This window comes from Thermobia domestica, chromosome 5, assembly GCF_964235325.1.
Source record: "Thermobia domestica chromosome 5, izTheDome1.hap1.1, whole genome shotgun sequence".
Lineage (NCBI taxonomy): Eukaryota > Metazoa > Arthropoda > Insecta > Zygentoma > Lepismatidae > Thermobia > Thermobia domestica.
The window spans coordinates 127,513,274-127,525,206 of NC_137458.1; the positions used below are offsets into that span (position 1 = coordinate 127,513,274).

Below are 11,933 nucleotides of genomic sequence, written 5' to 3' on the forward strand. Positions count from 1 at the left end.
ATAGGGTACATACTAGTTCCTAAGTGAAGTCTTCACCTGACTATGGTAGGTCCTTAGTTTTGGAGCTATGAACCTTTAAGGTTAAATTTTTTCATGTTTTCAGCAGCCTATAACTCCGAAAGGAAGCATTTGTGCACCCAGGTTGGTCTATACTTTTTGTCTTATCTTGGTGTCAGAAATCACCTCCATATAAACGCTAAAAGATACAATAAAGAGTAAATATATTTTCCACTATTTACATTAATGGTAGATAATTATTTAACAAATAGCATCAACCACTACTGTAAAAGTAATTTCCTACTATTATTAATCAATCAAACGTGTATACGAGGGCCATTGCAAAAGTCATGGCAATTATTTTTTCTTGAAAATGGTAATGAATTAAAAAATTCTGAAATATGCAAATGAAAGGTTAGTTCATATGTAAACATTGCATATAGGGAGATGGATGAACACACACACACACCGTCATAAAGATATAGCATGAGAAAACACGAGGAAAAAATTTTTGTAGTTCCAAAAATGTTTCTGTCAATTGCAACTGTATACAATAGTACATTACAAACTACGTACATTCCATGGCATCAGGAGTCTCCAAGAATCGACAAGATGGCAGGGACTCGTAAGATGTCACAGGTACGTGTTCCTGCCCTGTACTATTGTTGTACTGGTGCAATAGACAGTAAAACACGTTTGAAACGATAAAAAAATTTCGTCTTTTTTTTTCGTGCTATATCTTTATGGTAGTGTGTATGTTCATCCATCTCCCTACATGTAATTCTCACATATGAACTAACCTTGCATTTACGGTACATATTTCATTTTTTTTTTTTTTATTCGTTACCACTTTCGATGAAAAAAATAGTTGCCATGACTTTTGCAATGACCCTCATATGTATCCATAAGCGAGGGAGCGGACCTACCCAAAATTAAAATCCTAAAGCCGCCCCTGAATCAGGAATGAATTATCCTCTCCTGCATTTTGAAAAGTTTATTTCACGGTATCTTTCGTAAAGAAACATGTTCGATTTTGATGCAGTATATCATATTATTTCTGAGACTTCACAATCACCATCATTGTTTGGCTGAAAGTCAGTCATGAGTGAGGGGCGAATTACCTCCCAATTATATAAAATGTGCTCTACACTATCTTTCGTAAAACAAACTGATTTTGGTGGAATACCGGTATGGCCTATGTTTTTCTCAGGCCTTACCCATCTTCAATGCTTGGAATTAAATTGAATTACTATGATTTTATATACCCTCCACATTCAGTCATTTACAACTGGATGCTCTGTGAAGTCACGGTTTACTCGTATATTCCCAGAAAACCACACGCAAGAAAGTAAACCTAGCGTAGATAGAGACAATAGGTACTGGCGAACAAGATGTTGGATCGTTTGGTAGGATTCACTGCTCGAGAATTCATGAGTATCAACACCAGTTTTATTCCATTTCACCTATCTTTTCTCTCCCCTTCTTTTTACAAACTGTTCGCTCTATCCTGTTCATAAAAAAATGCCATTGCTACGTCATGTATCGACCAGTCGGAAATGCTTGTTCTTGTTCATAAAAAAAGACATTGCTACGTCATGTATCGACCAGTCGGAAATGCTTGTTCTGACTTTCCTCTGGCACGTTTACTTTCCTAGAGTGTCGAGGCTGTGTGAACCCCAGAGTCGCATTGAAACGAAGATAGAAAGATAAGAATGAATCCGGGTTACCAATTGGTAGCCAGACACCTTAGTAACTACACTGTTTCACCTGTTATCTTGGAGTTAGGAATTACTAGTGTTCGTTGGAACATCAGCTTGTGAATTGTGTCGAGATGTAAGCATCCAGTTTTAATAAAATATTAGTTCAATAAAATTGCATTGTTCAAGCTGCGGTGTATCTTCGATTTCTACTCCATGGAGCATGATAGCTCAATATCATAAAGGAGGTGGGCTGATAAGGGCCATTTTTCGCCCATCAGACCCGAGATGTGAATTGCATGGTTTCCAATAGTATACCTTATAAAAATAAGAAAACAAATATATTTTGACGGAAAGCGCTATAAGTGAGAGGTAAAAAAAATAAACAAGGACGTAAGTCGTGTGTTAATGAAGGAACGTAAACACTAATGTCATGAGTTGGAATCCGAGAAAGCAATAGTAGATAGAACATTAACGGCAAGAATAAGAAGAATGAAGTCTACTACGACTATGAGATCAATATATTACATCGGAAATAATCAAGCATAGATAATAATCAGATAGCTGGAGACACTTGTAGCTAGTTTGCAGATTAGGCATCGTGCTTGCTGTCGTCATCCGAATCGCCACTGGACCATCGTGCAGCGGCGGCATCTTGTAGTGCAGGGACGTACGGAAGGGGGGGGGACACGGGGGTCCGGACCCCCCCCCCCCGAAACTTCGACTTTTTAAAAATTTAGCCTAATTTTAGGGGCAATTTTAGCAATTTTAATATAAAATAGCTTCATATTTAGTTTGAACCCCCCCCGAAATAAATTCCTGGGTACGCTACTGTTGTAGTGTATGAGTATATTCTAGACTTGGTTTCTTAACTGCGGTGGAATTGTGGCGCCAGTAAGCCAGAAACCATAGTACGGAAGCAACATGCCCACAACATCCGACGACCCGTGCGCCTACTTTACATTGACAGTACCACTGAGCTCGAAGAACAGAAGCATCGTCATGATGTATGTACAGAGAGTACATACCTTTGTCACTTAAGTGCTTGTGAATGTAAGGATCGGATACATCAGGTAGCTATTGTTGGTCGTTGTTTTTCATCTTTCCCTCAGTATTGCAATATAACGTATCAATGACTTCCCATCGGTACTTCATTGACGTGTGGTATGTATGATTCTTCGATATATATATAGATATATATATCTATTGCAGAATTTCATGCCATTCTGCGACTGGTTTTCCTGCTCTCACTTTTACTCATACCACTTTCAGAAATGACACGCCTTCTCAATACTCCATAACGTGCTGTCTCTATTTTTGCTGCCCTACACACATATCCGCGCAAACAATATATTTTCTTTATATATTTTACTGACGTACTGAGCATGTATTTTCAGTCACAATCGGTAACTAACATCAGAGCTGGAGTCTCCAGTTGAACTCGTACATTACAGCGTATAAACGGTATTTATCGCTCTATACTCTCGCGCAATACATTTTGTTCTCTAATAGGTAGAAGGACACACTGAACCAAAATCAGTTAGTACTCATATCAAAGGTTACACAGCGTTATATTATGACGGGTCAGATTTATTTTGGTTCATCGACTCCTTCTTCCTATAAGCCTCCATCAAAGACAGCAAACATTACCAAAATGTCGCAAAACGCTGAAACGAACTCTTTTTGGGCACTCATTTCTATGACTTACTATTTTCTTTATCACGTATCTATTATTTTTACATATGCAACATATCTTCTACTATACAAATACATTGCAAACTTGTCGGAATCGGACACTTCATTTTTCCGTTGTCTGATGGGCGAAAAATTGCCCTTATCCGCCCACCTCCTTTTATCTTTATTCTAAAGACTAAATTGTATTTCACATGGATAACTTTGCATGAGTAAGTGTCTGACATTAGCAAACGTGTCACTACCGATTACGCCACTCTAACTTCGCTTAAATAATCCCCCATTTTTTTTACATATTAAATCAAATCAAATACTATGCCTGTTTTCCATAGTGAATCCTTAGAAACTTCCAACTTGTAAATATTCCTCCCTGACAAATGACAGTGATTTCCTATTCCCATCCGATGCTTAAAGAAATAATCAAATTCGAACTATCAACAGCGTACAGCAATGATATTCCAGTCCAGTCCACTGGTTCAGTTTACAGGACCAGTAATTCAGTATTCTTTCTGTATAACAATGGCTCTTTGAGGTATCAGACTTGGTGTGAGTGGTAACAATGCTTATAGCTAGTGCAGAGTCCGAACGTTGTTTTAACACATTGAAAAGTTGAGATACATTACTTAAACCGTAATTTAACAAATGGGGGAGGTATTACCCTAGCCGTAATAAGGACAAGAACTAATAGTGTTTGAGATATTTGTTACTGCCCGTAGAAGTTATTTTCTCCAAGAAGGTTGTATTCTTTTGTTTTTAACATTTGATGGGAATAACATATTTGTTCAAAGCTAGTTTTATAACGGTAACTCATTTAGATTTCAAATTGTCGCATATTTTAGTGCTGGGTAGAGAATATCGCATATCTAAGGATGTGCCACAACAAAAATGTCTTAGTTTACAGGTTAAGGCAGTGGTTCTCATTTTTTTTTTTTTTTTTTTTTTTAACTGACGATACTATTGAACGCTCACAACATCGCCACAACTTTCTTTGATATTTTTATTAATAATAATATAAATTATTATACTGTAAGCCTATAAGCTTCTATAAACAGGGTGTCTACTGGTCATGAAAGTCATGAAAGTCATGAAAAAGTCATATATTTTGCTTAGTGGTCATGAAAGCCATGAAAAAGTCCTTGATTTACCCAACTGGTCATGAAAATCTGAAATCTCACAATATATTTTTATACTTCATACTTTTATACCTCATACTGCATGTACTGAAACAGTTGTATCAGGTGAGTAATTGTGAGAATTTCCCCCACCAGTTAGTGCTGGCTAACTGGTACTTTACTGTCTTCCCAGTTGCTCCCCATTTCATCTTCTAGTCTCTGTAATATAGTAACAACTTTTTACTGTCCAACTTTCTGATCTCCTATTTCTTTACTTCTAAGAAATGTAAATTGTGTATGTTTGGAACTGAAACGTAAAGCTCTGTGACTCAGTAACTTCAGAACTTGATGGAATTGATGTTCAAATTAACTCATTGAAAAAGAAGTTGAACTTGTGATATTCAATCAAGATGTCCATTTTTGTGGGTTTTTTTTTTTTTTTTTTTTTTTTTTTAAGTTTTGATGTGATACTAGTATGCAGACTGTGAGAAAAAAATATTTGTAAAAGTACCCTTGAAAAAAGAGAAGAAAGAAATTATTTTTGATATGCAACTCCTGCTGGTTCCCAGAACCACTGAGAACTCACCACGAGGATTTCCGCCCATCCCATTCACCCTACCTTCTGTAGAGAACCCCTCCTGACTGTCACCTCTGTTGTCAGCGCTTGACTACTCGTCATCTTCTTGTGGACTGCGTGCCTCGTGCGCCTGAGCGTGTTCAGTTTGGCCTGCCTGCTGACCTCCGAACTCTGCTCAGCGATGATCCTGGCATCGTCTTGAAGGCGTTCCGATTTCTGCGACATCAGCAAGTTTTATCAACCATTTGACTTTTCTGTGTGCTTGTGTGACTGTGCAGTGTTGTTTTGTTCTGTGGATGCACTGCGTTCAACATTTCTTGCATTATTTATTATTTTATCTTGTGCTTTTCTTTTTCTGCACTCAGCCTGGTGCCCTGAGTGACTGTTTTAGTGTGTTCCTTATGACTTTCTCTTCTACGGACAGTACGGTTTTTGAGCTGCATGTGCTTGCGTCTCTTCGCGTTTACTGCGTGTCCTCTTACTTAGTGATGGGTGCTAAAAGCCGTCCGTCGTCGGCGAACCCATCCCAACCTTTTCAATTCAGTTCAATTCCTTTAACTCGTTGGTTTGTATTCAGATTTTGTTTCGAATGTGGCATAATTGACATATTCAAAAGTCTTGCTCTGATAAATCCATCTGGAGCTAAGACACCACACACTTCAGACGAAGCTTCGGTAACAGTTTTAACGCACCTCTCGACTCTTGAGTATGACATGGTAAGTGAAAAACAGGCGGAAGGACAGATGAACCTCCTGTTACACATTTCTGTAGATCCTCCTCCGATAAATGTCTCCTCAGGGCTGGCTCGGTTACTTCGCGTTCCTGCCAGTTTGTTAGGTCAATGTGATAGTGAGCACTAAAATGTATTGCTGGAATACTGAACTTGTACAGAAGGTGTTTGGTTTGAGCTCTTGACCTTGCGTCAAGGATTCTACGCATAACTAGTTCTCGAATATGCTTTCGATCATCGGCGAGCATAGATACCAGTAAATTCCCGGGATGCGCGAAGAAACCATTGATTGAATTGTCCTACCTACAATGAGCTTCAGTCCATTGCTTAAATACCGGGAAAAAGCTATAATACGATATAAGTTCACAGGAGCATCCTTGATAGCAGGGTTACATTTAATGTAAAACCACATCGGAGCATACACTTTCATGATGAATGTAACGAGCTCCTTCAAGTTCGATGATAGGTCAGTAGTGCTTATGTACACTCTAAGCAGTATGTTAGTAGTAGTGATCCATCTTGCATGGGATAATTTCTCAGGACTTCTTGTTGCAAAATTCTGTGAACACTCACCATCAGAGATTGCTTTGCAAATATCCTATATATATCTTTGGTCTGTGCTACGGTTTCTTACGTCTTTTTCGTCCATGGCCGGAAAGATTCGGACCAGATTCGCTTGAAAATTAACGTTTGGTAAATCCTCATAATTGGTTAAACTTTTTCCTATATTTCCCAAAAATTTTTTGAAGACCCACTCTTGCGCCATCTAAATTGTATAGAATATGCCTTAGCATATACCATAAAAACTGCCAAATTTCAGGCCCCTGTGGAGAATAAAGATGCAAATTATTTTAAAAATCATGAACAGTGTAGTCAATCCAGTTATTATGCAACTTTTGTCACCTAGTTCGATTTCATTGGGCAGCTTTAAAAAAATGTCAATATTTTCAAAAAATTCAACTTTTCATAAAAATTGCAGAATTTTAAGGTCCTTGCGGGGAATAAAGATGAAGTACAAAAATTATGAAAAAATTCACAAATGTTATTCTAGTCAATACACAATTTTTGACACCTAGTGCTATTTAATTGGACATTTTAAATTTATTTTTTCGCTCCACCCTAGTCTACAACCTTTCCCGTCATAACTATTCTGCCTATCAAAACAAAACTTGGTACACACTTTTCTTATCCCCTATGGTATTTTTCGAGATACATTTGGATTGTGAGCTTTTACCCGGGGCCACTCCAGAAGGGACTAAAGTTGATGAGAGGGATTTTTCAAGGGAATTTTCCCGACATTCTCTCAATTCTTCCTGTTCAACTACGTTATGGGCCCCTCTGGAAAGCTTATTTCATGCTGAAGAGAATGAACTATAAACCATGACTTTCCAATGAACAGTGTTGATGCAATAGCTATTTTACTGCGAGTCTATGATTTTCTTTATACTAACAGGGTTAATGGGCTCCATGGACTTACTCCATTGTCTATGGCACCTAATTTTTTGTGTATGAACATATCTTTGTTATGTTCGTCGAATGGACTAGGTTTCATTCGGATGACACGTTCACGTCCGTTCCTTGTGAGTATATGCACAGGTAATGAAGTAAATACCATTCTCACAGAAATGTTTTATGTTACATTGTTGTTCTGTAATTAAACGTAATCCGCCCTATGCAGAGTCGTTTTGACGTATGATTAGCATCATACTAAAGGCCTGACTACAGCAGGAAACATATGTTAGTCGAACTCATTAGTATGGCACTAATCAAGCGTCAGAACGACTCTGCATAAGGCCCAATATGTTTGTATGACAAGTTTTTTTTTTTTTTTTTTTCACTGTAATTGCACACCTTTTTATAAATAGTTCACTTTAAAAGCAAATTATTCCACATAAGTGCGACACAGACTACATTGATTCTTCTTCAGGTGGTGAAATGAGAGATCCATTGATTTGAAAACCTTATAGTATGTCCGATATAAAAGCTTGCCTTTCGGTTGTTTATCTGATTCTTGGCAGTACTATTCGTACATTTTTTTCTGTAGCGAGATAGGAGTGAAGACATTCTCTCGAAGATGATTTACAACAGTAATGTGACTCCATTTGTGGGAATCTGTTGATGTGAGCGACTACAGAATCAGTCAATATTTCGTATTTCACTTTTAAGTATTCATTCCGACTACCTCTTTTATCAAGAGCAAGTGCACCTTGAGGAGTAATTTTGGTTAAGGCGGTACACATTACTGTTTCCGGAATGCTCGAAGTATTTCAGAAGATTACTTTACAGGCGGAAATAAACATTTTGTCGTGAGGAAGGTTATAGGTAAGTGGGTAACTGATCTTAATTTTCGCTCTGTTCTTCCATCCGAGCTCTTTTTCACGTACCGGATAATAAATTCTCGTTGCAACTGCAAATTACTTGTTCCATAGAAACTTGAAAATATATTTTGCCTCTCTTCATCTGTTATTAGTCTACAATGCTTTCTACACGTAGAACCATTTCATCGTGCCTTCATTGAACGGGAAGAGGTGAACTTTCTTGTATTCGGACTGAAGTATGATTTACCTTCATTCCGTAGCTAGCGAACCCTTCTTTTTGTTCTCTCGATATCTCTTCTTCATTAGTACTTCTCTTCTTTCTCTATTCACTATAATGCACTAGTAATTGATTGAACAGTAGGTATACTTGGAACCGCCAATTAGCCACAATTAACATCTGTGCAAACGTCTAACGTGGAGAAGGTATAATTTCTAATTCCCCTTAGAAGAAGCTGATAGTTTCTGTAGTTGTCAATGTTGGCAATATACTTGGAACACAATAATCATTTACAGAGAGGACAAGCATTGGAATATTCAAGTTTATAAATTAAGTATTCACACTCCTGTATATATGGTGGGTCACAATCACAATAATCACTATCAGGGAATTGAACACTTTCCTGTTCATCTTCAGAATAACCGTTACGTTTGTTCATATTTTCATCTTCAAACTGACTGTCACTTTCGTTCTTATCTTCAGAGTTCCTTCCGTACGTTCGTTTGTAAAGTTTTCTTCAAAACATTGAGAGGGACATCTCTAGATTCTGACTTGGATTGTTCTGATGCAGGATCCTGTGCTGAATATTCAGTTTCAATCACAGTTCCATAGTAATATATTTATCTCTGGCAGCCAATACATTTTAACTTTAACTCCTTGGCGTAATGCATTGTTATCAACAGTTTCAATATCTTTGGATGGCACTACATTCAAAGGGATATCTTCCCACTTCACTAACACATCTATTGTTATTGTCCAGTAATCAGCGGAGAAAAACAACGCGTGGGCAATTCTTGGCTGCCTCTTCTGGACTGTGCTAATGCTCTATCTGACAGCAAGTGTTACCGGATTATTATCATTATTTTTTTCGTCTGTAATAGCGAAACTATAACCGTACATTGTTCCTAATAATCAAAGTCGGCTTTACAAAAATTTTAGTAGGAACCATCAAATGATACCGCACAAAAATCGGCATTGTCACTGAATAAAGCCCAGTCTTAGTATCATTTAACGTATAGTGCCAGGAAACGTAACGACCAATTATATTACACATTTTACGTGACGGAAAGACGTAAGCTACACCAATGGCTCTTACATTTTTACGTAAAATAACAAGCAATACAAGATTGTCGTTTACGCCAGTTGAACAGTTCTTACTGGAGAAAAACTATTAAAGATAGAGTTACGCCACTCTGTCAGAGTAAGGTTTGAAAAGTCCACAGTTGAAATATCTCATATTTTACAATTTTGGCGCTTACGTCTGTACGTGATATAAGCGACGAAATACCTCTTAAAAATCAAATCATGTTCATGTTCATTCCACAGTTTCAAATTATGATTGACAAAATTGCTAAAATGAGGAATAGAGAAGCAAAGCTTTGAAACAGTGTGTATTATAATTCATTATAAGGATTAAGACAAGATGTTTTTGTCTTTTTAAACATTACAGGCACAATACGAGAGTACAGGTTTTAGTTATTGGCTAACAATAATTTACTTTCCCCTATTTTATGACCCATGTAAATGTGTAACCACATCTCATTTTCCTAATAGTCCTCGCTGATACCCTATAGTCACAACTGACTCCATTTGAAATTGAACCTAGACCCAATAATACACATCTCCCCCTCCCCCAAGTGCTTGAGAGAAATCATCCCAAATGTACCATTCTCCCTACTTCTCGAAAAACAAGCAGTAGAAGAGACTGAAGTTAGTTGTGATAAAATGAACAAAACTTGCTTTGCGGATTAAATGTTTAATTTAACGTTCTTAAAAGCGTCATTATGATATAATTAAAGTTAGATTGTGCCATTCAATGGAAATTCCCCCCCCCCCCAAAAAAAAAATATCATGGGCATAACCTGAGCCCTAAATCGTGCCTAAAGGCATCCCTACCTGGACCATATATACCTAAGGCGAACGAGTTTTTCGTTAAATTCTCATATTTTTAAGACTTGCAAAAACCTTAAAAGATTATGAAGGTGTATCTACTCGTAATTGGTAAACAGTAGAAATAAGCTTTTTCCCCTTTTCTGAAAGATGCATTTTATACATAGATATGGTGGCATGGGTATCAACATTTCAAATGAAATATTTCTACTGGATTATTGTAGCAGCGCACGCAACATCTGAATCTCTTACTCTGAAACTGGTTTATTTATTTAGTGTTTGTTCGTAGTTAAGTATTTGCATAGGTTTATCTTCTTTCACGAATAACTTTTTCATATTGTACTTATACCAGTTAGCTATGTGTATGTCTGTCATTAGATAAAGATGTGTGTATTGTGTCTTTAAAGTATGAACAGAACTACAAGAGAACTGGAAGGTAATTTGATTACAAAAATGCTATTAGTTCAAAATAAAATTCTAATAGTTTGCACGTCAAAGTTTTGATATTAAAGATCCACTCCGGTTGACTTTGAACATTATATATATATATATATATATATATATATATATATATATATATATATATATATATATATATATATATATATATATATATATATATATATATATATATATATATATTCATTTTTTAAAACAGATTTACCTTGACTTATTAAACACGAACGCATAGATGACAATGTTATTTCAACAGTAGTAAATATGTCTATAATTAATTAATTTTCCCTTTTTTTAACTAGATACAACACAAGAAACTGGAAATATATTTGCCTATCTTAAGAGGAATTTTGCTAGTTCTTATGTTTCCCGCTTTTTACTGTGCTTTATTATTACTCATACTGTTACTCAATCCTTCCTTTCCCCAAATTATCAATTTCCTCGTATTCTCTTTACCGACCTAGTACCAAATATAAATAGCTTTATTACTCCAAAATTTCGGATTGTATTTCTATAAACAATACAATTTTTCTTTGCAGAATGTTATTGATGAATACGTCGGTCGAATGAAGCAGCGAGGTTCTGTGTACAAGGAGATTGATCCTGCTTGTCTCAAGTGGAAACCCCATGCCAATGCAGCTACATCCCCGACGTAGCAGTTGTAGCATTCTCTTTAATAGCACACCTTAATCTATGCTAAAACTGAACTCAAAAGATGGCAGTATTGCTGAACCAGGAAAAGCATGAATGAATTAATGCTCCTATGTTCGATATAAAATATAAAATGGGTATTAACCATTCTTATTTATTTAAGTGGGTGTTCGTTTTGAGAAGTTTTTCAGTGAAAATGGATATTGGAAACTTGGTGTGTCCTAAAGGATATATATATATTTCAAGAACCAGTTCTTGCCTACCTGAGTTTTGTACAAGCGTCTTTGTGTTAAATCATAAGTGTATATAAAGAACATAATATTAAGGTTAATATACATAATATGTTTTATTTTATGTACTCGTTATTTTGTCATTCCTTCATTCCTGCTTAATACGGGGTGAGTATAGAAAATTCTTCCCCTCATTATGATAGATATGAGCTATGCTGAACTATTGGCATGAGTTTGGTTCTCTACATATTCATCTTGCATTGCCTTACATTTCTTACATCTGTGGATCAATCGGTTAATACCACAGAACTCTGCGAAATGGGGAGAGAAACCAGGTTTTAACCGCATTCATGATCTCATCATCCG

The 11,933-nt window shown here is 36.5% G+C and overlaps 1 protein-coding gene across 2 annotated transcripts in view; it reads left to right on the forward strand.

The window, feature by feature from the left end:
* Positions 1-11,695, forward strand: part of chm (lysine acetyltransferase chameau) — a 459,651-nt gene extending 447,956 nt beyond the window's left edge. For both annotated transcript variants that reach the window (XM_081759086.1, XM_081759085.1), the window contains exon 11: positions 11,226-11,695. In XM_081759086.1, the coding sequence (XP_081615212.1) occupies positions 11,226-11,342 (117 nt within the window). In that variant the 3' untranslated portion in view covers positions 11,343-11,695. The remainder of the gene's footprint in view (positions 1-11,225) is intronic.
* Positions 11,696-11,933: the final 238 nt, after the last annotated feature.